The 24,870-nt window shown below is 31.5% G+C and overlaps 1 protein-coding gene and 1 non-coding gene across 2 annotated transcripts in view; one reads left to right on the forward strand and one right to left on the reverse strand.

The window, feature by feature from the left end:
* LOC145313315 (uncharacterized) overlaps positions 1 to 24,870 on the forward strand; it is a 75,535-nt gene that overhangs the window by 25,918 nt on the left and 24,747 nt on the right. Inside the window, exons 3-7 of the mRNA XM_080152661.1 lie at positions 2,751 to 2,974; positions 9,006 to 9,132; positions 18,974 to 19,043; positions 23,603 to 23,676; positions 24,781 to 24,858. Coding sequence (XP_080008787.1) covers positions 2,751 to 2,974; positions 9,006 to 9,132; positions 18,974 to 19,043; positions 23,603 to 23,676; positions 24,781 to 24,858 — 573 coding nt within the window. The remainder of the gene's footprint in view (positions 1 to 2,750; positions 2,975 to 9,005; positions 9,133 to 18,973; positions 19,044 to 23,602; positions 23,677 to 24,780; positions 24,859 to 24,870) is intronic.
* LOC145315366 (small nucleolar RNA U3) lies at positions 20,775 to 20,978 on the reverse strand. The gene has a single exon (XR_013878073.1). It is a non-coding gene; the product is annotated as a small nucleolar RNA U3 (small nucleolar RNA).

The following is a 24,870-nucleotide window of genomic DNA, read 5'->3' on the forward strand; positions in this document are numbered from 1 at the left end:
ACAATAAAAAGTTTAAAATCAAACAATTATATGAATAAGAAGAAAATTGGTATATTTATAAAATTCCTTTCTCTGGATAAATTTTATGTCCTTATATATTGTTTGTGAAGAATATTGTTTATGGAAAGATTATGCAGTTGGATTAATCTCCATAGCTGTACAACAACCTTGGATGAAATTTGAAGCCTAAATTTTACTAAAAAGTTGTATTATTTTAACATGTACAAAAAAAAACATATTAAAAGTCTTCAGATCAGATTATAGAATATTTATAGTTTTAAAAATTACCAAATATTTAGATAAACCATTCTCATTAGTTCTTTGCCTTCAAATAACTTTAAACAATAATTAAGAGTAAATAAATTCATTAATTCATTTGTGCACAAGGGGGTATTTGGGACTGTATCCTCCCCCCTAACATAATAAGGGGGGTGGATAATAAAATTACATCCCTCTTGCCATAACTTATACACCTCTCTAAAACCCCTTGATTATGGTTTAAGAGGTGTGTCAATTTTGATTGGTATCCCCTGGCAAAAATCTGCACCGCCACTACTTTAATCTAAAAAATTTAAAAACAGTCAAATTGGTATGGTTTTTTCTTGAAATTTTTATCCCAACTTCACTGTAAATAAAAACAAGGAAAGGTTGTTAAAAGTTTAACAGGAATGCCATAAACCCTACTTTCAACTTAACTTCATTTCTAGTGGTTTCACATATTGCTTTCTATACACATTTTAATTCCTTTCTTTTAGGGATATTTAGAATGAAAAGAAATAATAACAAATAATCATTTTTTTTTCAAGGTCTTTTATTTTAAAAACACTGATTTTGACTCAGTGAAAATTGGACATTTGAAAAAAAATTTATTAAAAACAGAAAAAAATTAAATTGCCATTTCAAATTTTATTGTTATTATGATATAAGTTAAAATAATATATAACTGTTAGCAATATTTTATAGAAAAATTTAAAAAAAAAGATTTCAATAAAATGTATGCCTTTATCCATGAAAAGTTAATATATATTATTATTCTATAAGATTGGTTTCCTTTAGTGCATACTACTAATATAGCTTCAACATCTAGAAAAAGACACAAGACTATTTATTTATAGACTGATCAAGAGTCATTAAAATGGTCTTCTTATTTCATACATTTTTTGCAATTTCTCAGCAAATTCATCCAAAGTACATTAAATATTACAGCTGTGTCATTTTAATTTACCTCTTCAAATGGATGTAATACTCCTGGTTTAACTCTAATATAAAAGCAAAGATTGGGTTTTGAGTTAGAGAAAGAAGTTTTCAAAGATTTTTGCAATTCTAGAAAGGAGAGTGGAGAGAGAGAGGAAAAAATGCACTCAAGATTTGAATCTCTTTCACTCAAAACTAAAAAAACGGCTTTAAAATCATTAAATTAAAGATTTTTTTTATAAATTTTACAAATTACAAAAAAATATAAAAATATTTTAGTCAGACTATAAAAATACCATTTTTGGTAAAATATTTTACTACTTAAAAAGTTTAGTTTTGCTTTAAACAAAGAAGAAAAAAAATTTATATTTAAGTACATTTGAGTACAAAATATCAGAGGGAGACAAATGTGTAGTTAAAGGAATGTGGTTCAGGGTATAGGATACAGGAATCAAGGGTATATTAAACCTCAAGAAAAATATATTTTTGTCATTCAACAGAAGTGACTTGGATAAATAATATAACCATTTAATAAAGTCAAAATGCTCATTTTTTTGGCTGCATCTAAATTCTCATTGGTTAGCCAAATCTCTAAATAAACAACTGCATATCTTAACATTAGCAGAGAAAAGACATTTTCCCAAAAGAATTTGTAGTACTCTTAGCACAATTATTCTAATATTCAGACAGATGAATGAACAAACAAACATTCAAAATACAGAATCACTATCGAAAATGTTGTATGAGATACATAGAAACAGAAAAAAATTTATACTCAGATAATTTATCATTTTATTCCTGGTTTCTAAGTATTTGAAGGCCAGCCTGGCCATAAAAGTCCCATTGGTAAATAAAATGGATGATCTTCACACTGTTTAAAATAGCAGTTTTATTTCCGCAGGGAAGAAACCAGTTCTTAACAGTGCTGGAAATGCATTGATCATAAGGTTATATAGAAATTGTCTATGAAAAAAATGAAGACCATTAATCTCTTTCTCCTTTTCATTATTGGGGCCGACAAAAAAAGAAATCAATGTTGCATCTTTTTTTTTCCTATTCACAGAAACATAATGAATATTTTCTTAAAACTATGAAAAACAAAAATCCTAGAATGCTGAAGTACTAAAAAGAAAAGTATAATTGTAAAGTTGATATAATTAAGAAACTTAATGAATTTGCCGATATCCTGAAAGTTTTCACATAATACCTTTAAACAAAATTGTGGAATATTCCATTTTATGTGTTTTTTTGCTGTAGTTGGTTAATAATAACTGGTAAAATTGATTTTTTGTTACGCAACTGCTCTAGAGTATGTCTGTCCGTCAGCCTGCCCGAGTTTCTTAACACATTTGTGATTTTCTTAGCTGCTATAAAAGATATAGGTCTGCATTTGTGAGTTCAGACTACCATTTGTACCCAACCACGTACTTAACATTATTTTATTAAATTTTTATTCTATAAAGGTGTAAAATTCATGTTTGTTTTCTGCTATTGACAAATATTGAACAAATTAAAATATAGAAAAAATTAAGACTAACACTGTATTTACCTAACAGGACCATGTGCAAACAAAACATTTTCAGCAGACGGCACCACCACCCCTTCCCCCGCCTCCCCAACCTCTATGCAACAACAACAAGACGGGGGTGCCGGCTTCAAGACCCCCAGCTTTGGTGACCGGAAGACGCACGCCGGCGGAACCGTCCTGGATTTGGATCCGGAAGATATGGTGGCGGAGCCGGAGCAGTTTTTTAACGCCTCGGCGGTTTCAAATGCACAGGTAATAAATTTTAAGTAAAAACTAAAAACGTCATAATATTGTAGTAAGAAAGAAAACGGATTTTTTGGGTGTAATAAATCTCTCATCATAACTATAATAATAGAATTGCTTTTAAAACGAAATTTGTTGAATAAAATTTATATTTACAAACTATTTGAGTGTTGCGTATGGATATGCTTTACTTATAACTTAAAGCTAAATTGTTCTAGAAATGAATATTTAAAAATCTGAATTATATGATATAATAAGTAATTCTGATAACTATCTGTTTCTGATAATTTCATATATATATGCTATGGCTTATGAAAAGTATATTTATTAGTGCTACATTAGGTAATCTTTAACCTAAACAAATAAGCCGTACAGACACACCATAACATGTTGAAAAGCTTTGTTTTTACCAATGTATTCAACCATTAAATAATGTATTTGTAATGTATAAAAGAAACTATCTCTAGACTATTAAGTAATGCATATATTCTTTTTATCCAAACTATTGTTCCTATTCTTATTTATAATTGATGGTTAGATAATCAGACATTATTCTATAATCAATACATGTACAAAAAATACAAAAATGCTTAATTACTTATGCATGCGTAGCAACTAGGAAAAAATAACAATACTATATATAAAATTATGTTATATGTTAGAATTGTCCTATAGATTTCAAACTTTGCATTGTGATTCCTTTAGTAGTTAGGTATGATTTAGAAAGCGTAGCAACTCTATAATCATTCCAGAATGTCCGTACGTGCATTTTAAACATTTTGATATTTTTACTGTTTTAACAACAAATTTTTATGTAATCTAATTATCCGATTGATCTGTTTTTTTTGTATACTGATTCCTGGGACAACAAAGTACAATATTAAAAGCAAAGCAACTCTATAATCAAGTCCTAAAAATGTAAGTATGTCCAAAAACATTATCCTGTATCAAACAATTTTTCAACAAATTTACTTACAATTTTGTATCGACCCGTATACATTATTATTCAGATTATTCAGTTCTGACACTCTACAAGTGTTAATGTCCGTTTGTCCTACCGTTTCAGTGCTTCGCTTTTATGAATGTTGTCATCCTTGTTAACTAAAAGATTATTTTCACACCTAAGAATATTTTTGCACGTCTAACAATTTTTGTCCTAGGCAATTAGAGAATAGAAGTGTAACATTTAAAAAATATACTTATGCACCTATCTGAGCTTGTTTTGATATGGAAAAATAATATTGAACCACCCAGTAGCACAGTATGACGCCTTGAATAAATTAATATTTAATTTACACTTGCTACATTAATTATTTATCAAGTTTAAAACATTGATTTCAAATCTGACAACTATTTACAAGTATTGTATTCAAAGAAATTAATGTTTAAGAATTTGAATGCATATGTTTTGAAATTAAGGCTGGGAACTTTGCTTCTTAATGGGGTGTCAAGGACATGAAACCAACCAAAGACATAAATAAAGCCTCCTTGAAAAGAAAAATAAATAAACAGTCAATTTATTAACAAGCACCTTTAAAGATTGCAATGATTATTTACTTCACTATGTTATAAAGTTGTTTTGAAAAACTAGTTGAAGAAAGCTTTGTAATGTATAATTGAACAAGGATGACAATATTCCAGAGTTGAACAACAGACAATAGGTAAATAATCTAGACAAAAATCAATAGACAGGCAGATGAAGAGAGTCTTACAAGCCCTAATGTACCAGGAGAATCTTTTCAAGAATTTTCAGCCATGTACATTCAATAGCAATTGAAGAAATAAATTTTTTTCTTGGCTGGTTACTCTGCAGAGCTTGAGGAATTTACACAAAAATATTTCTTAGATTACAGAATGCGAATGCATTGAATTTAAGAGCAACTTCGGTACTAAAATTACTCATGTCAGCATGTTACTCGATATAATTAAAGCCTTTGACACATTTCCTTATTAAATACTTTATGTTGACAAAACAGAGTTCTGAATACGTCAAGAAAATACAACAATGTGTTTTCAATTCTTTTTTTATATTTAACTTTTTTAATGACGTCATTTTCTTTTGTTGTTATTTTGACTTACATATGGAGAGTTGTCAAATATGTCAGAAGTGTGAATATATTTTTATACAAATATGAATGGATTGATGGATAACTTGCAGTTATTTTTGGTGTTTTTTCTTGGTATTTTTATATTAGAATACATTTACAAAGTCTTTGTGGTCAAATTAATTAGGTTCTTTGCTTGTATTATGGGATTGAATCATATGTCACTAAATATAAACAAAATCTTGGTCTGCCAAAAGTTTGACGGATTATTGTGCATTATTCGACCATTGACAAAATAAAGTGAAAACCATTGAAGAAAATGTTTAGCTTTGGTGCAAGTTACATATTAACTTTAAAAGGGAGGGCTCGGCAGTCGCGCGACAGCCGCCTGTAAGCCTCAGGGAAATCAACCTTTTAGAAGTAACAAAAAAAGCAGCTGGAAGTCTAAACCTGATTCAAATATGAAGATCCTTATTTCACAAAAAAAATCCAAAGCATCCAAATGGGTTAAAATTATAGGCTTCGTCGCAGCTGACTCGGCAGCTTACGAGCCCTGTTAAACAGATAGTAGGTCTCACGGACGGTCCCTAGTTATTAAGTTGCTGCGTTATTTACAAGACATCTAAAGTGCATATTTTACGTGATATATAAAGAATATTTAGAAAATTGGCATTTGTTTATTATAACTCCCTATTAATAAAAAATTAATACTAAAGGATTAATGCAATGAAATAAATACACAAAAAAATGAAATAATTTTCCCTGCACAAAACAAATATGGGATTAGGTGCACTTCACGGTAAAATTTCCTGGCAATGATTACCCCCAAAAATCTATAGAGACACTGCAAGCTGCCATACAGTATATATGTAGATTTTGGGGGATAATTGTTACCAGGAATATTTTACTTTGAATTGCACGTGATCCCAAACATGTAATGAGACAGACTGTATGTGCATGCAAGCCAAGGTAAACCCTGTAATTTATAATCAATACATCTATATAAAATGTATATTAATATTTTTACAGGGTGTCCCTATGACACAATTAACAAGAATATGAAAAAAGATTCTCTGAAAAAGTTTAGGTTTTTTAACATGTCTAAAAATGCAGCCATACTGAGAGGTGCTTGGATGGAAATTAAAAAAGCCATTTGTTTAAACTCCAATATATAAAAAAAATGTAGACGGTAGGTGGACGAAGCCCATTCTGTCCCACTTTTGAGCAAGAAGATTCCTATATGACGCCATATAAAGGGAAAAGAAAAAGGGAAGGAGGGGAAGAAAATCTCTTCAAAAGAGATGGGAGAAAAGGGAATCGTCTTGCTCAAAAGTGGGACAGATTGGGCTTCGTCGGTAGGTGATCTTTAGTAAAGTCTTTTTGTGATTTTATACTATTAATAACCTCATATACCCTCTCCTAGAGGCTACAGGAGATTCAACTGTAACTTTATATTATAAAATGATCAGATATAAAATTTAACTTAAGTAAATTTCAGAAAAAAGGCCTATTCATTTTTAACATTGTCTCTGTTTCACAAAACTGAAAAAAGGAAATTTTTGGGCACACAGTATGTATATCATATGTCAGGTTATACTTTGTGTTTATAAAGTGGATATAATAATAAAGAAGGATAGAGCACCTGAAAATAAATGAAGAATATCTAGAATTATCCATTAACTTGATATATATTTTGGTGCACTTGACAAATAATTAAGATATACTTATTATGTTGATACAATAACAACACGCTTTATCCCTTCCTATTTTGTCCATTATCTATGTTATATTTGTATGTAGATTGTACATTAAGGAAAATGTTGATTCAAGTGCATTATTCACACCAACAAACCACTATATATTCATGGATATCAAGTTATTATTCACACCAACAAACCACTATATATTCATGGATATCAAGTTATTATTCACAACAACAAACCACTATATATTCATGGATATCATGTTATTATTCACACCAACAAACCACTATATATTCATGGATATCAAGGTATTATTCACACCAACAAACCACTATATATTCATGGATATCAAGTTATTATTCACAACAACTAACCACTATATATTCATGAATATCAAGTTGTTATTCACACTATAACCAACCACTACATATTCATGGATATCAAGTTATTATTCACACCTACAAACCACTATATATTCATGGATATCAAGTTATTATTCACACCTACAAACCACTATATATTCATGGATATCAAGTTATTATTCACACTATAACCAACAACTACATATTCATGGATATCAAGTTATTATTCACACTATAACCAACAACTACATATTCATGGATATCATGTTATTATTCACACCAACAAACCACTATATATTCATGGATATCAAGTTATTATTCCCATCAACAAACCACTATATATTCATGGATATAAATTTATTATTCACATCAACAAACTACTATATATTCATGGATATCAAGCTATTATTTACACCAACAAACCACTATATATTCATGGATATCATGTTATTATTCACACCAACAAACCATTATATATTCATGGATATCAAGTTATCATTCACACCAACAAACCACTATATATTCATGGATATCATGTTATTATTCACACCAACAAACCACTATATATTCATGGATATCAAGTTATTATTCACATCAACAAACCACTATATATTCATGGATATCAAGCTATTATTTACACCAACAAACCACTATATATTCAGAGATATCAAGTTATTATTCACACCAACAAACCGATAAAGTGATTTTTTTAATGTCAAAATTTGATTTAAAGTGTTTTTAATAAAACATATATATATCCCAAAATAAGAATCATATGATTAGAATTACTTGTTGATATCGCTGACTTCTTGGGAAACATTAAAAAGTTTTTAGTTAGGCAAATAATATCATTGGTTTGATACATGCAAACTATCAACAACTATTACAATTATTAAGGAAGCTTTATTTAAAATAGTTTTTGGTAAAATAATTTGTTAATTCATTAAAAAAAAATATTTTCATTTAAATTTTCATCGTAATCGCCTGTTTAAAAATTATTGTTTATGTTTCCTTGGGCTTTATTCTCACCCTGGCACCGTCGAATAGCCTAAAACCTGATCAAGAAAATTCTTCTTTATTTAAAACAACTTAATGTACATAACTATTCAGTTTTATAGGATAGCAAATACTAAAATTACAATAAAATATAAAAATGAATAAAAAAATGTTCGAGTTTATTTAAGAAAAATATTCTAAATTACCGAAACTAAAAGTAAACAAAAATCCATTATATAATGTTACTAGTTACCACAAGCCAAACAAAAAAAAAGTAGACAAGCCGTACTTTTATATTGTTTACTACAAGGGCCGTTAGGTAGTTATCCTCGTTTTTTTTCAAGTTTTTTAAGTGTAGGTACTTTACATTTAAGTATGTTGTTATTAACATAATTTTTCTATTTTTAGCAAAATAAACGATTAAATAACAAAACTGCTCTACTCCATGTTTTTTATATTCGTCTATAAATTTAAACATTTAAATTACATTAAGAAAAATTTAGGATAAATAGAATATTCATAATCATAAAATGAACATAAAACTGAAAAAAATGAATAATTAGATTTTATATGGTTCAAAAAACAGATCTATAGTATAGATGTATATATTATACAGACAACTACCTCCCTTTCTTTTTCAAAGATCCCTCTCGTCTGCTTCTAAATTATTTTTTGCTACTTGGCTGAGTTAATATAAGCGACATCATTAGTTGATTTTCAATGACCCAATAGAATGGTTGCACAAGGTGGTTGCGATGGGGAGATACAGTTATTTAACCCTTTCTCCATCTAATGTTTTACTCTAATGTTCGAAATCATTTTATGATAATCATTTAGTATATTTTTCGCTTCTGTTAAATATAATTGTCATTTCATTTATATGTTTAGTGCTGAAAGAAACCAATATTCTATAAATATATTTTTTTCTGTTTAGGCGGAAGCGTTGGTAGCATCAACAGCAGATTGTAAGAAAGAGGAATCTTCATTGAAGAATGTTACTCTTATCAATGTTCTTATCCTTGTTCTTCTAGTTCTCACTTTCGCCGCTAATATTAATGAAGGTAACAGTTTTTTTCTCGTATTCATTCGAACCCGGTGGATAGGAACCGGTTCTCATCCATACGAAAAAACTATGTCTAGCATCGTATTATATCCGGCTTTCTAAAACTGGTTTTATTCATATAATTGTACATTCTATATCTGCGGAAAGCTGTTTATAATACGATGCGAGAAATAACTATTATCAAACCTGAGTTATATCGTCATATTATAACTTTATAACTGCACATGGATGTCTAAACCTTTGGTGCTTGCTTACATGTGAAGACCGGAGCACCGAAACCCCCCCCCCCGCTTAGTTTTGACAAAAATCAAAAATAAGGGGGGGGGGTAGTTTTTTAACCCCCCGCTTAGTTTTGACAAAAATCAAAAATAAGGGGGGGGGGGGTAGTTTTTAACCTCCCCCTTAATTTTGAAGAAAATCAAAAATAAGGGGGGGGGGTAGTTTTTTCACTGTACAACACGCCATAATCCCTGTAATAAGGTTTCCCCTCTGGTATACTGGATTTTCTTGATTTACCTCACTCAACTTTCTGGCGTGTTGTACAGTGAAAAAACTACCCCCCCCCCTTATTTTTGATTTTCTTCAAAATTAAGGGGGGGGGGGGTTAAGTCTTTGCCTTGCTGAGCACTTTTCCTCCTTGCCGTTTTCCAGACATTAAAAAACTACCCCCCCCCCTTATTTTTGATTTTTGTCAAAACTAAGCGGGGGGGGGGGGGGTTTCGGTGCTCCAGTCTACCACATGTAAGCAAGTACCAAACCTTTTCCTAAATAATCCATCTTTTCAGAATTTTATTTTTTGCCCACAAGCAGGTTTAGATTTGATGATTATGCGCAGCTGAGACGCGGCAGCCGAGCCATGCTTTGTATTAGAGTTTTTACTATTCGAAATCAATAAGTCAAGTTTGTATTTTTAATAGCCTATGACATTTTCTAGAATAATATTGAGCTTTCTAGAATGATATTGAGCTTTCTAGAATGATATTGAGCTTTCTAGAATGAAATTGAGCTCCCCAGAGTGATCGATCTATCGAACCATTTCATAAATCTGACTTGACGCAAACCCCTAGCATATAGGGGCTCTGTATACGAACGGTTAGGGAAATTTATCCTGAGACTTAATCTCAAAATGAAATAGGCTAAAACCATCCGGGAAGCTTCTTTTTGAAGATATCCTAAAATGAAGAGCTTAATTGGCTCAATAGATTGAAATCTTAAGCTACAGACAAATAAGCTTTACTTCTTTTTATAATAGGATAATTTCTTAGCAAAGTAAATTCCTTAATCCTTTTCTTTTTTTATTAAGAATAGGCTCTCTACGAGTTTTTTAATCGATCGGGCGTGGGGCGTTTTCCCCCACCTTTTTTTAACCCCTATTTAAGCAGCTTCTACTTAAGCTAGTTATGACAATAACATGTTTACCCCAATGTTTTGCTCCCCTTTTATTTAGCAACCTTTATCTCTAGGTCTCTTTTTTTTACTTAAAGAAACCTTTAAATCTGCTCCTAAAAGAGTTAGAGTTAATTATTTCACTGAAAAAACAATGAAAAAAATATTTTTCTAAAAATAAATTAATAAAAGTATTTTTCCATGCAAAGAAAAATTGTATTCCCCCTGTTTGTAATAATGATTATAATAAATCCAGTAAAAATGTTGAAAATCACCACTTCTAACATACAAAGTGTTATTATTATTATTCTATATAATCAGTAAATATAATTATATTAAATAATTTCCTATTTAAAAAAATTATAAATCATTTGATGTGATTGCCATGATTTTTCAAAAGAAAATTGCCATAACATTTATTTCGATAATTATAAGTATAGACGGACCGATAAAGCAAATTATAGATGCTATGCTTTTTATAATAAAAATCCATATATCAGCCCAGATTTTTAATTCTCCCAAGATAAATATCACCACCAAAGCTTAAAACAAAGAAAGTCCCTCAAAAAAAATTCTGACGTCATAAAAATGAGGGATTAGGAGAGGAGGAGCGGGAAAGAAAACCCCTTAAAAAGAGATGAATAATCCCTCATTTTTATGACGTCAAAAGCTGATTTTTTGAGAGCTTTTCTTCATCTTTCAAAGCTTCCTAGTTAATCAAAGAGAAGATGCTAGTTTGTTAAGGGATGGAGGGGACATTCGACTGTTTATTACACTAGTACCCAAAGTTTTACAATAAAGTTTTCTTATTCGTTGCCTAAAAACTTTGGAGATTTTTGTTGAATTTTGATAGGTTGGTTCATTCATTGAGTGTCCAAATGTTTCAACCACTAATTTAGATCTACTGAAGGGATAATTTTGTGTATCATCAATGGGAATACACACTAATATATCTGCCAATGTCTTATCCCTTTAGATACCTGTATTTGGTTAGAAGAATCTTTAAATAACATAAATAATAACCTGGATTGGTTGGTTGGTTAGCCTCCAGAGGACGGTCACATGTATCTGCTAACGCACATGTATTAGCTTCATATATTTCATTGCAAATTTAATCAGGCCAGGTAGAACCCTCGTCAAGTTTAAGAAAATCTGCTGCCAATCTTGGCTTTGTCCAAAGTGATAAAACATCTAAATTAGTCGGGTTGTCTGGGCAGTTAAACAGGTGTCTTGTGTCATGTGGTGAGTTTTTACAGCTAGGGCATTTGTCATCAATATTTTCGTCAATTTTGTGTAAATAACTGTTTAGTCTGCGGCTGAAGCCAGATCTCAATTGAGAGAGTTGAGATCTGGCATGTCTAGAAAGAGTTTGTTCTTCTTTATTAATGTCCGGTGGTTTAATTCCAAGGACTCTGTTAGGAGGAAGATTTTCAAGAGCAGTTTTTACTTCAGATGTGTGTATGGCCTTGATTTTAGTCTTCCTGTTTTCTGCATTAATGGGAAGGTATTTTTTAATGCATTTTCTGTATTTCTGTATTGTCGGTTTCAGGTGATTTCTTGCTGGCAGTGGTCTGTGAATGTTTTTAACACCTGGATGGTCGGGTTGATGGTAGGTCAGTAGATATTGTTTACATTTCATCAGGCAGTGTTCTTTAACTGGTAGAATCTTAGTTTCTTGATGAATGTGTTGTTCTGACGCCATTTTAAGATTGCCAGTGATGAGTTTTAGAGCTTGATTCTGAGATCTTTGTAGCTTTTTCCAGCTGTTTTCTGATATAACAGGACTCCATATAGGACAAGCATACTCCAACACACTTCTGGCAATGGCCTTGTAGGTCATTGTCATGGTTTCCTTGTCCTGGCCCCAGTCGGAGCCACAGAGTGACTTCATGATGTTTATTTTTGTGTTGGCAGAGTTAGTGGAGTTTTGTATATGGGTGGAAAAAGTGTACATAGTATCATGTGTGACACCTAAGAGTTTGGGGTGATGTTCTAGAGGGACAAGTATGTCATCAATCATAACTTGTGGATGGATTTTGAACTCTTTGGTATCAGGAGTGAAAAGTGTCACTGTGGATTTTTCAGGTGATACTACTAGCTCTCGCTCATTGAGAAATTCAGTGACTCTGGGAACATAGTTGTTGATTGATTTGGTAAGAGCATCTATGTCCAAGCCAGTAGCATAGATAGAGATATCATCAGCATACTGTATTATTTGAACATCATTTGGAGGTTTAGGCAGGTTCCAGAGATAGAAATTAAATAAAATAGGTGATGTTACAGCGCCTTGGGGTACTCCAGCTCTTATATTTCTGCATTTTGATGTTACATTCCTGAAGTTAACTTTAGATTGTCGCCCTTTTAAATAGCAGCAGAACCATCTTTTTAGAAATTCAGGAAGTGCAGATTGTCCCAGGTCTTGAAGAAGCTTATCGTGGGATACCATATCAAAAGCTTTGCTAAGATCAATCTGTAGCAAAACTGTTCTATCTGGAGGTCTGTGTTTATTGAAACCGTTGGCAACTTGGTCATTGAAGTCGTTTAAGGCAGAGACTGTAGAGTGGTTCTTGCGGAATCCATGTTGGAAAACAGGAATGTCCAAGGTTTCAGTGAGGGTGGGTAGAATGAGGCGTTCCAGGATTTTTATTGCAGGACAAAGTAAGGATACAGGTCTGTAGGAGTTGGATTCTTGAGGGTCTTTGTTGGGTTTTAAAAGAGGGATAATGACCGAAGTTTTCCAGATATCAGGTATGATGCTTGTTGCCATTGAGAGATTAAATATCTTTGTAAGATATTCTAATCCTTTAGGTCCAAGGTGTTTTAGGTGCAGGTTCGAGATATTATCTGGTCCAGCAGCTTTGGAGGCTTTACAAGCTTTAATAGCTTCTGCAGTCTGTTTGGCAGTGAAAGAAATGGGATTTTCGAGGCTATTCTTTTTAATATTCTTTGTTATTTTCCTGGATGTTTTAGAACTCTGGTGTCGAACAACTGAAGAATATTGTTTGTTGAAACCATTAGCTATTTCAAGTGAGGATGTTAAGTAGCGACCTTTAAATTTAATGGCTTGGTTATTGCTACTGGAATTCTTGCCATTAAGGTTTTTAATCAGCTTGAATAGCTTGGAAGAACAGCCACTTGTGATCTCACTGATTTTCTCTCTCCATTTTGATTTTCGATGTTGATTAATTTCTTGGAGGATCTCTCTATTTAAATTTTGAATATCTGGAGAATCAGGATTAGTGGATCTAAGTTCATCTCTTTCTTTCATTTTGTTAGTAGTTGATGTTGGAATCTCAGGAACAATATCTTTGATGCGGCCTCCAGGTATAGTTTTCTTGGAGGCCTGGTTTATAATTTGGCGGAACTTTTTCTCAGCTTTATGGACATTTTCAGGTTCTGGAAGTCTGTTAAACCTGTTTTCAGTGATGTTAAGAAACTTGTCCCAATCAGCCTTTTTAAAGTTGACATATTTTCTGAAATCACTTTTTGTTGTCTGGATGTTGGTATTTACAGTGATGATGATAGGTAAGTGATCAGAGCTGAGAGCAGTTTTGGTTTCCCATTCAATGTGAGGTAGTAAAGATGTTGAGGCAAGTGATATATCTGGAGAAGTAGGTTGACCATTAGTAGGGATTCGAGTTGGTAGATCTTCATTAAGAACTCCAAAATTAGAGTCTCCGATATCATCAGCAATTTTATCTCCTCTGGGGTCCTGGATACTTGAATGCCACAAAGGATTGTGAGCATTGAAGTCTCCAAGGATGATAGAGTCTGGTTCAGATAAAAGAGGTTGTAAATCTGGAACAAAACCTTGTGCACAGCTGGTGACGGGAGGAATATAAATATTCCTTATTTTGATGTTGCCAATTTCCACTCCATTGATTTCAGAATGGCCGTCATCAGGTAAATTCGGTGCTTGTGCAAAGAGTATAGATTTATGGTCAAAGATGGCTATACCACCTCCTTTGTCCTTTGTTCTATCTTTACGGAAGTACGTTTGCTTACAGCAGCACAGACAGACGGACAAAGTGAAATAACATTTATGACACTATTCCTAGTTTTTAGTTCGTTAGGAAACAATTTATAAAGCTATATTGAAATAAAATTTTTTTTTTACCAAAGTAAAAAATGACATAAATAGTTTTAACAAAAAATCCATAATTTTTTTTTATTTATATCTGATTTTATAGGAAGCTATACTTTAGTTTTTATATTCCAGGGTGTTTCTAAATATACTTTATTTTACAATATCTTATCTCTATTTAAAGAAAAGATCATCTATATTTGAAAAATTCACCTTAAACCATTTCATAGACAAAGACCAAAGTGTGTTAAGAATCAGGCTATGTAACGGCTTAAAAATAAAAGTTAATCCATCTCTTTTTGGGGGGTTTTCTTTCCCACTTCTCCTCTCATCTCCCTCATTTTTATGACGTCACAAGGATGATTTTTTACACACTTTGGTCTTTGTCAGCAAAGATCACCTAATTATCTTATTTTTAATAATTTTATGAATAAAATTATGGTTTATCAAACAATAAAATCAAACAGATAGTACATAAAACTTTTTTCTAAACAGAATTCCATAACAACTTAGACTACAAGGAATAAATGAAAATGTTTTCCTTTTTCAAAAGAAAAACCTTAATATTTTTCATAGAAATTTTTACAAAAGCTAAAAATACATGAAATATTTGAACAAGAAAAATTGCATGATACTAAAAATATAGATAAATCATTAAACCATAAAAAAACATATTAAAAAATAAAAAATGATAGAACTTTTTTTCTATTTTCGACTACAATGTAGTTCCTCTCCAATATAATGAAGGTCACCCCCCCCCCCCCTCCCCATCACTCCCGACTACGTGACAGCGTTGTCTCTTTTGTCCTCAACTATCCTCCCCCCCCCCTCCCTCCTCGTATCTTGTGCATAACTCTTTGCACCTGGCATAATACCATCCCATCTCTCTCCTCTTCCAGGCAGCTCAACTGCTTTTCACTGGTTGTTTCCATGCAAATTCCCTTTAAGAGTTTTTTTTGTAGCGAAGCTACTCTACAATTCATACTGTCCGTCCAAACGTCTACCAATTACGCAACATGAATATCTTGGCTACTGTTTGATTTACATTTCTAAATTTTCTTGTAGAGATACCCATGACAAATAGCTGTTTAACTGACTTAGTCTGTTGGCTGTCCAAACGATCAAAAGATACTAGAAATTACAAATTTGTTATTCCACCTTTTCTGTTTAAAAAAATGGCTTGTTTTTATTATTGTGCTTCACTACTTATGAATGTTATCATCCTTGTTATTCTCCAATTTATCCAAAGGCCTAGGAATAGAATTTTACATTATCTGATAAATAAAAGGCGAATAGTTTTTTTGACGTCTGCATAATTTTATTTACTGCACCAAGCTATCAAGCAAATCAATACTAGATAAAAATTTCATAGTGTAGATTTGTTTGTCTAACCACCGAGCCGATTGAGTACAATATTTTGGGGCCACGGGTGGTTTCTGGCTATCTTAATTTCAATAACAAGTCGCGGGATAGTTTTGGGCTATTTAGAAGCTAGGGACGAATCGATAGTATTTTAAAAGAAATTCAGCCATCTTTAGGACAAGAAATTTCGTGTTTGCTTTTGTCTAATACAGGCATTGAATTATTTTAACGTTTCATGATAATTAATCCATAATTGTTATCATAACTCGTTTTTACGTTTTTTGATAGACAAAAACAACGAAAGAGTAATTTATTATCCAAGCATAGTCAATTTTTACCAGGGTGTATCATCTAATAAGAAAATTGCTCAAATCCTTAAGAGACAAATAGACATGCTTTGAATTCGTAAGTTTGGGTAAAGTCCCTTTTGTGGCAACGCTCCTTAAGCGGCGTTTCTTCGTTTTTTTTTACAGTAGCTTTTCTCCTATTTCTACACCCTGCGGGGGGCTCTAATCCTGCGGGGCCAATTTCCTAACCCTGTGGGGCAATCACCTAACTCAATACAACCTAACCTAACCCAAAATAACCCATCAAAAGCCATTTTAAAAATACGACGAATCATCCCTTAAGGGGCGTTGCCACGAAAGGGACTATTTCCGAAAGTTTTGTAATTTCTGTTTGAAATATTGTAATATTCGAATCCTTACTATTGGGCTTTACAGAATAAGATATTAAGCTATTAGTGTTGAATCCTAGTTGCAATTTGCATACAATTTATTACTCACATAAGTTTCAAGAGAATAGTTAGTTACGAACGATCAGGGTCTCACAACCGCAAGTTTTTTGAGCGATAATAGTTATTTATCGCATTGTATTACAAACAGCATTCCGCGTATATTAAAAATAAAAAGTTTGAACCAGTTCTGCCCAAAGGGGCCAAAAGCACGGGTTATTAAAATAGGTTTTGATTTTGATTTTAATATCCGTGGAAAATTGACTTTAATACGATGCTATACATGAAAACCGGCACTAATCCGGCGGAAATCATTCGGTTTCAAAGTAATATTGGAAAAAATATCTACTAAAAGGCCAGATTGTCATATAAGAAAAAGATTTTTTTGCCCATCTAACATTAAAGTAATAAGACGTATTTTTTCTGCGGCATTTTAGTGTCTCATGGTCGATTGCCAAGCCTTGGATGTGAGTCTTACGAAAGTATAACAACTTTTATAATGATTTTCCATATGTACGTTATTTTCTTTTGTATTTTACGGGTGGCTTTTCATTGTAAAATTGGAAATTTACATAACTAAAATTGCTTTAGAATTACATTAAATTGACCATGTAAAGAAGATATAGATTGTGGGTAACTTAATTTAGCTACTTGTATGGATAATTGTTATATGTTTTATATGTAAAGGACGCTAATTTTAAGATACAACTGTTAAAGACAAGGGGGATATACTTTGTGGAAAAGCTTTGACATCTAAACTTAGTGTATAACTAAACCAATAGTCTTCTTTAGAACAAGGAAGAATTATTTGATACTGATTTGATACTTTTGTTTATTGGGAGAAAGAATGTGTTGTAAATTAATTTAACCATAATCATCCCCTTTTCTTTCTAAATAGAACTGATCCAAAGTACGAAAATATATTTTCCTTGTGATTTTCTTGTAATTGCATTAATGAACCCTTCATCTATTATTGTACACAGTGTGATAGAAAACTAAAAAAGCTCAAAGAATCAATTACGCTTAAAGAATGGTACTGAGTTGGGTTTTTAAGACAAAAAGGTCGTCTGCGTTTAAATCAATTAATTAAAATCTCGTTCAACTATGTTATTGAGGTTTTGATTGATTGATTGATTTAAACGCAGACAACCTTTTTGTTTTAAAAACCCAACTCAATACATATCCATCTGCATTCAGATATGCCGAGGATTCCAACTTTGTAATCATTCATTACTTTGAGAGCTTGTGCCAATCTTGATATTGGATATTAAAAGTTTATTATCTTAAAAATATCTTTACTGTATTCAAAATCATTTTAATGAAACGTGGTTTTAAAACTCCTGTTTTAGAGTAATTTCGAGGAAACGTAGTATAAAATAATTTGCTAAGAAAAAAGGAAATATTCACATTCTTTTTACAAAACAAGACTTTTAAAAATTAATACTTAAATACCTATATAATAGTAATGTTTTTTTTTAATGCAAACTTATTTTATATAAAGCACATAGTGTGTAACTATATTATAGTAGCTATATTGCCAAAAACAATAATCATGGCAGATTTTACTTATTCACTTCTTGGCAACAAAATTACTTCTTTCAAATAGAGTTCTCAGTAACTGGATATTAAACAAGGATAATTATATCCTTAGTATCGTAGCAATAACAAAATAACGCTTTAATGATGAATTTTTTTTATGGATTTTGAAACTAACCTATACCACAAAGAAGTAAGTTTTTTTGTCTGAAATTACCCGATTGGTCAAGTAATGCTATTCAGTGAGGCTAAGTATAAGCCTTAAAGTGGTTTTAGGCTCATAACTGTGCACACCCTTTAATACTATAGAGACTAAAGACAAAGCAGCTTTTATTTTAATATTGTATTAGAGTTTAAGAAGTTTTTAGAAGTGTTACAGTCATTTTAGCTAAAAGTCTCCGGAGAATGACGAACAAATATAACAAATTATTATTAATTTATAGATCTAGATTCATTACAGTATTGCCTTTGCTTTAATAGTTATTATTCATTAAACCTGCTTGAAACCTAAAGTAAGCTTCCCTGTAAATTGTATGTACATGAGCTGTAAAAGAGATATTAATCTACACGCAGAGGCCAATCAAAAATTTATTAAACATGATAAATAATCCGTTAAAAAAAATCACAGTTAAGATTTTTAGACATTCAGGTGCACATGCTAGTGAACAGACCATAGCTCTAGAATTTCTCCACTTGAACATGAAGATTTTTAATTTTAATTTTTGTTATTTATTTTAGTATTGCAAGCTCGAGCTCTCTACCATTGTGAAACATTATGCAAAAAAGAAGATTTACAAAGATTTTTAAGGTAAAAAATTTCAATTAAAATTTTAAAAAATGCTTTGTTTATTATTTTCAGATGGTATTATAGGTTAACGAATAATTTTCAAAATCTAAACTTAAATATGTAAAGAAGGTGTATCAACTTTTTTTTTTATAGCTAGCCGGTTCTTTTAGTAAGTAGTAGATGTAAAATTTTTCATAGAATTCAGATATGCAATCGGTTTTTTTGTAGACCTCTTATTTTTTAAGTAATTTAAGTTTTTTTTAAAAATAATTAAGTCGGTTTTAAGGTACTAAAACGCAACAAAATAAAAGAAGAAAATGGCCAGTAAGAACAAAAATAGTAAGATCTTTAATTTGACACCTTACTTTTAAAATTCTGTTGAGTAATTATTGAAAAAATCTATTTTTTTAACCTCGGTTTAATAAAAACTTTAGACCTAAATATTTTCTCAAACAGACATAAAAAACATGGGTTCATATATACCTTTAGAATCAGAAAAATATTACGAATCCATTGTAAGCAAAATTGAAAAAAAGTAAAAAAATTAAAAAATTAAAAAATGGCTAATTGTATTTTTTGTTCTGGCAACACTATCGTCTTCCCTTTTTTACCCCCTCTATACCCCCTTCCCATTTTTATACTCAATTCAAAAGTTAAGACGTTGCCTGTACAATATAATATGATATTTTCATATAATTCCTTTTATTGTAGTTTATATACTATATTGTAAACTTTTTTTTTCAATTTTGCTTACAATGGATTCGTAATATTTTTCTGATTCTAAGGGTATATATGAACCCATATTTTTTTACTTGTGAAATGATAAAATTGAGTTCAAAGTTTTTATTCTCGTGGGTTTAAAAAAATCGATTTTTTCAATAATTACCTGACAGAATTGAAAAAGTAAGGTGTCAAATTAAAGATCTTACTATTTTTGTTCATAACGGCCATTTTCTTTCTTTTTTTTGTTGCATTTTAGTACCTTAAAATCGACTTAATTTTTTTTAAAAAATTACTTAAAAAATAAGAGGTCTACAAAAAAACCGATTGCATATCTGAATTCTATGAAAAATTTTACATCTACTACTTACTAAAAGGTACGGCTAGCTATAAAAAAAAAGTTGATACAACTTCTTTAAAGAAATAAATTTCCCAAATGATATGAATTTTCACAAAAGTTTTTCGTTAATAAATCATTTTTTATCTTTTAGCAACAGACATAATTTTAAATGACTAGTGTTTAAACAAAATGACAAGATAAATATAAAAAATGCTATTCTCTTGTTTTTTTCTTTATATGATTTTTTTGAATTTTAATACAATCATTTATATCATAACGTGATAGAAAAAATCAAAAATAAAACTTTATACTCTTTAAAAAAATTGGAGAGGTTTCTTTTCTGCTTCGGTTACATGATTCAAAAAAGTATAATCTAGAGAAAATACAAACAGGAAAACCCAAAGAAATCTATTGCATTAGAATTACAGACTAAGATTGGCATGGAGTTTAGAGAGCAGGGATTGTCAGCCTTGGGCAAGCCCAGAATAATCCGCCAATATGAATCCGTTGAAGTATTGAACGTATAAATTGATAACTTTTTTTTCAATATTTCTATTTAGGAGGGTTGACTTCCCATTACTTCATAGGGCGAAACTGCTATTTTTCTACATAGTGTAGATAAGCACTTACAAAGCTGCCAGTATTTGAAGTTGGTTAGCATATGATTGGCATACAACAGAGATATAAATCTAATCACTCAGCTGATGTCATGGTCCGTCTAGGAGATGACAGAGTCACTTCCAAGCGATCAACGATATGTTGATGGAGTCAACCGCCAACGCCTTCTCACGCTCAGGACATGACAATCAACTCATCATCATGGCATAGCTATCTTAAAGTTACGAAAAGAAACAAAGGATATATACTACTAAATTGATTCTGTGAAGTATAATCTTACTGTACTCTGATGTTTTTGGGACATATGTTGAAAAGACTATAGATAGGTTGCTGCCCAGCTGTATGACCTCCACACATAGCTTGATTCAGTTGCTGTGTGGCCTCAGAAATGCTATCTTTATACTTTTTCAAATAGCTGGTGACATTCTTTGTTGATGTAACTTCCGGTTGGAGGTGTTCTATTGAAAAAATGAGACGCCTAGTGGCCAAATTATCGACTACATAACACACGTGTTTGTAGAGCTGCAGCTGCTCCTTGGCAGGTTATGTGTGAGTAATTAACCGACTTAGTCATCCTGCTGTGATTTTTATAGTTACAAAAATTTATTTTATTTGGGATCATTGGTAGCTTGCTCGCGCGCGGCAGCTGACCCTTGGTTAGGAATATTGCTTAGGGTTCTCTAATATCCATCTGACTCTTATCTTTTGGCCAACTTCACACATTTTCTAGACTATTATGGTGTGCAGACAATAAAGCATAAATATACATCTAAAATCTTTGGTAAAAAAACCCAATTTTTCTTATGTTTCTAGAGTCCTATCTATTCTAACCCAATAATTTAATAAAAAAAAACACTATTTGAATCAGTTTTTAATTTGTGTAGTTTGGACTTAAATGTAGCATTTGATAACAAAATCTAATAAAATCATTAATCATCAAAGATTCAGTTCTAATACATGGGGTATGTTTGTCAGTGCGTACAAGATATTCATTGACTTATTACATACACTAGTGCCCTCGACCTTAGCATCTAGGGTATCTAAAAAATCTCTGACATCCGAAAGAAATAGTAAGTTGCCTACATTTTTTGGGAAGGAGGTGTCCTTCCCCAAGAATATAGCTTAAACATTCTCAGGTCTAGTAGGAACATTTCCTGAACCCAATGGTTTTAATTGTTACCGAGATCTTAAACTTCAAACGAAAAGACGGACAGACGGTCATCACTGTAAAAAATCGTTTTATTATATTTTACAACAATTAATTTTATAGTATTGTAGGAACATTCCTAATTATTGGGTCGGACAATTATTTCTTACCAACTTTATGCTTTTAAGTACAAACGAATCAAACGATTTTTATAATCCTTACTAGAACTTTTGAATAAATAATATAATATTGATAGACAGTATAAAATGAAAATATTAAAATTTACACCCACCAACAGTACAATTTTGAAAGATAAATTCTCTTGTATTTACACAAGACAGTACTTTTAACAACAACAAAAAATAAAACAAAGTAACCGAACACACTTATATAATGACAAATTGTAACCAAATCTTTTTTTTGTTTTTCTAATTTCCAATTTTACTAATCTTTTTGGTAGCAAAACTTTTCTAAAATTTGTGTTTGTCTATTTGTTGTCTTGTCGAGACAAAAATATTTGTGTGTAATTAAGCAGGGAGTAAGGGAGGGGACAATGGATCGAATATTCAATTTTTAGTAGTCTCAGACTTTGGGTACTGGCTTAAAGGGAATGTGCAAGAATTTAGCCGTTTCTGACTGAGTTTGGGTACTTGCGCAAAAAATGCCGCTACTCGTTGTTTTAGTTTTGAATCTAGCAGACAGAGAGTTGAGAATACACGGCCCCCCCTCCATACTCTATTTTACTCCCCTCTCCTCCTATCTCCCTTTTTTTAAACACACGATAGGAAAAGGGAGAAGTGAGGTGGGGGCATGGGGCAAGGGAAATAAACTGGATAAAAATGGGCAGGCTGGCGTATTGGTTCATATTTTTGCCCAGCCAGCCAGCAGTTGGCTGGGTCCAATAATCTTGTAAGATAAAAATCGCACTATAAAACCTCAATATATTTCATCAAAAACAAGATGTGATTTCGTTTTGCATGATTTTTTTCTTAGTTTATAATTTTCTAAATTTAATGAACAAACCCTTTACAATTTCCTCCAAATTTTATGGATTAGTGTGAATTTCATGGCCTGTCTTTGAAAACTCTTAAATTGAATTAATTGCCCATTGTCTGCTCCCTTACTCCCTGGTAATTAAGTCCTTTAAGATATTTCTCTTTTTATGTTTACATAAAATTATTCTTATAGTGTTTTGTTTTGTACTCCAAAACAAGGTCTAATTGGAAGCAATATTTTTTTAATCTAAATACGATTTTAACCAGGGCTCAGCAGATGCGTGCCAGCCGCGACTAAGCCACAAATTAAAACCCGTTTGATTGTTTTAAAAATGTTTTTGAAAAGTGGGATTGCCATATTTAAGTCAAGTTTAGACTTTCAGCTAAATTTTTTGTTTTGTAAAAGATTAAGTTATCTGATGCTTACGAGCGGCTGCCGAGCTCTAATGATTTGTCTGAAAAGTTTTATTTGAAATGAGCGTATTCAGCAACGTTATGTTATAATAATCTGTGTATTCTTTTCACCCAAAAAAGCATTAATTTTTGACAACACTTCGCAACAAAATCATACTGAAGTCGAAGAAAGTCTCTAAAAAAATCAGCATGTGCTGTCATAAAAATGAGGGATTATCCATACCTTTTTTTAGGGGTTTTCTTTCCCACTCCTCCTCTCCTAATCCCTCATTTTCATGACATTAGATTTTTTTTGAGGGACTTTCTTCACCTTCAATCATACTTTATAATTTACTTTTTATTTCAGTACCCTGGTGGGGAAACGTCCCGAGGTTGGTCATCTGGTCAAGTGCTTCCACACATCCAAATCTCCAGATGTCAAGGAAATTTATTTCATACATTTATATATAGCAACCCGCGACATTTGCGCGTAATTGGTAAAGTATTAGATTGCTGAAGGGGAAGTTTTTAAATTCAAATCTAGATCTCACCACGTTATATTAGAGACGTTAAAAACAATACCTAGTGTTTCTATGCCAGGCGCTTGACATTTGGCTTTTGCAGATAAACAGGTGCAACTCATTTCATTACCATTCACAGTTAGGACACACAGAAATCGTACAATCAAAGGATTTTTTGTCTGTTGGGCAACCCAATATCAATCATTTTAAAGGAAAGGATAATCATGAAAATTGTGAACCAAAAAATACCCAAAAAATATTTTGTATTAAACATGCAAAAATGTAAAATAAAACTGTAAATCAGTGTAGAATTGGAGAGCGGGGGGGGGGGGGTAATTCATTTCCATTGTCCTATCCTGTATTTCTAGGACACATTTATATAATACAGTGTGGTGATGAATATTATTCTTCAATTCAAATAATTTTAATCTTTTTTTTAAATGTTCAAATATGTTAATATCAAGAATTCTTTGAAAAGTATTGAAAATTTAAAAATATCATCACCTAATTTCAAATTTTCTTCAAAGTTTAATCAAAAGATACTTGGCTGGGTATCGAGTGGGTGGGCCTGTCCACTTTTGTGCCAGTTTCTGTGTGATTTTGTGTGTACTTTGTGTGTGTGTGTGTGTGTTGTGTGTATAGGTTCTAAGCCAAGCTCAGCAAAGTGAAGGAATATATTTAGAAAAGTTGGAAATATCAAACTTTAATAATCTCAAATTCTTTAAGTTTAAATCTTTGGAATAGCTCACAAAATAAGCCTACTTTTACAAGTTCTAATAAAACTAAAATTAAGTATAATATTCTTGCATTTTCTTTAAAATACTAAGAACATTATGCTATATAAATATAATAAACTAAATATAATTTTATAAAGAACGAAAATTTTAAATAATCATATCCGATATATGAGATGCATAGGCTATAAATGTTTTTTAAACAATTAGCCTAGCAACACTGCAGAGATTCTTTATCTCGATTAAAAATTAATTATTATTGAACTTGAATGGAATAAATTATCTGTTACAGACAAATAACGTGCACAAAGTTGTAACTTATTCTACCCTACAGTATTTCAAATATCAGACGTGGAAAGATTTCTCAGGTAATATTTCAA

This window comes from Acartia tonsa, chromosome 3 (genome assembly GCF_053477335.1).
Source record: "Acartia tonsa isolate MP-2025a chromosome 3, ASM5347733v1, whole genome shotgun sequence".
NCBI classification, from domain to species: Eukaryota; Metazoa; Arthropoda; class Copepoda; order Calanoida; family Acartiidae; genus Acartia; species Acartia tonsa.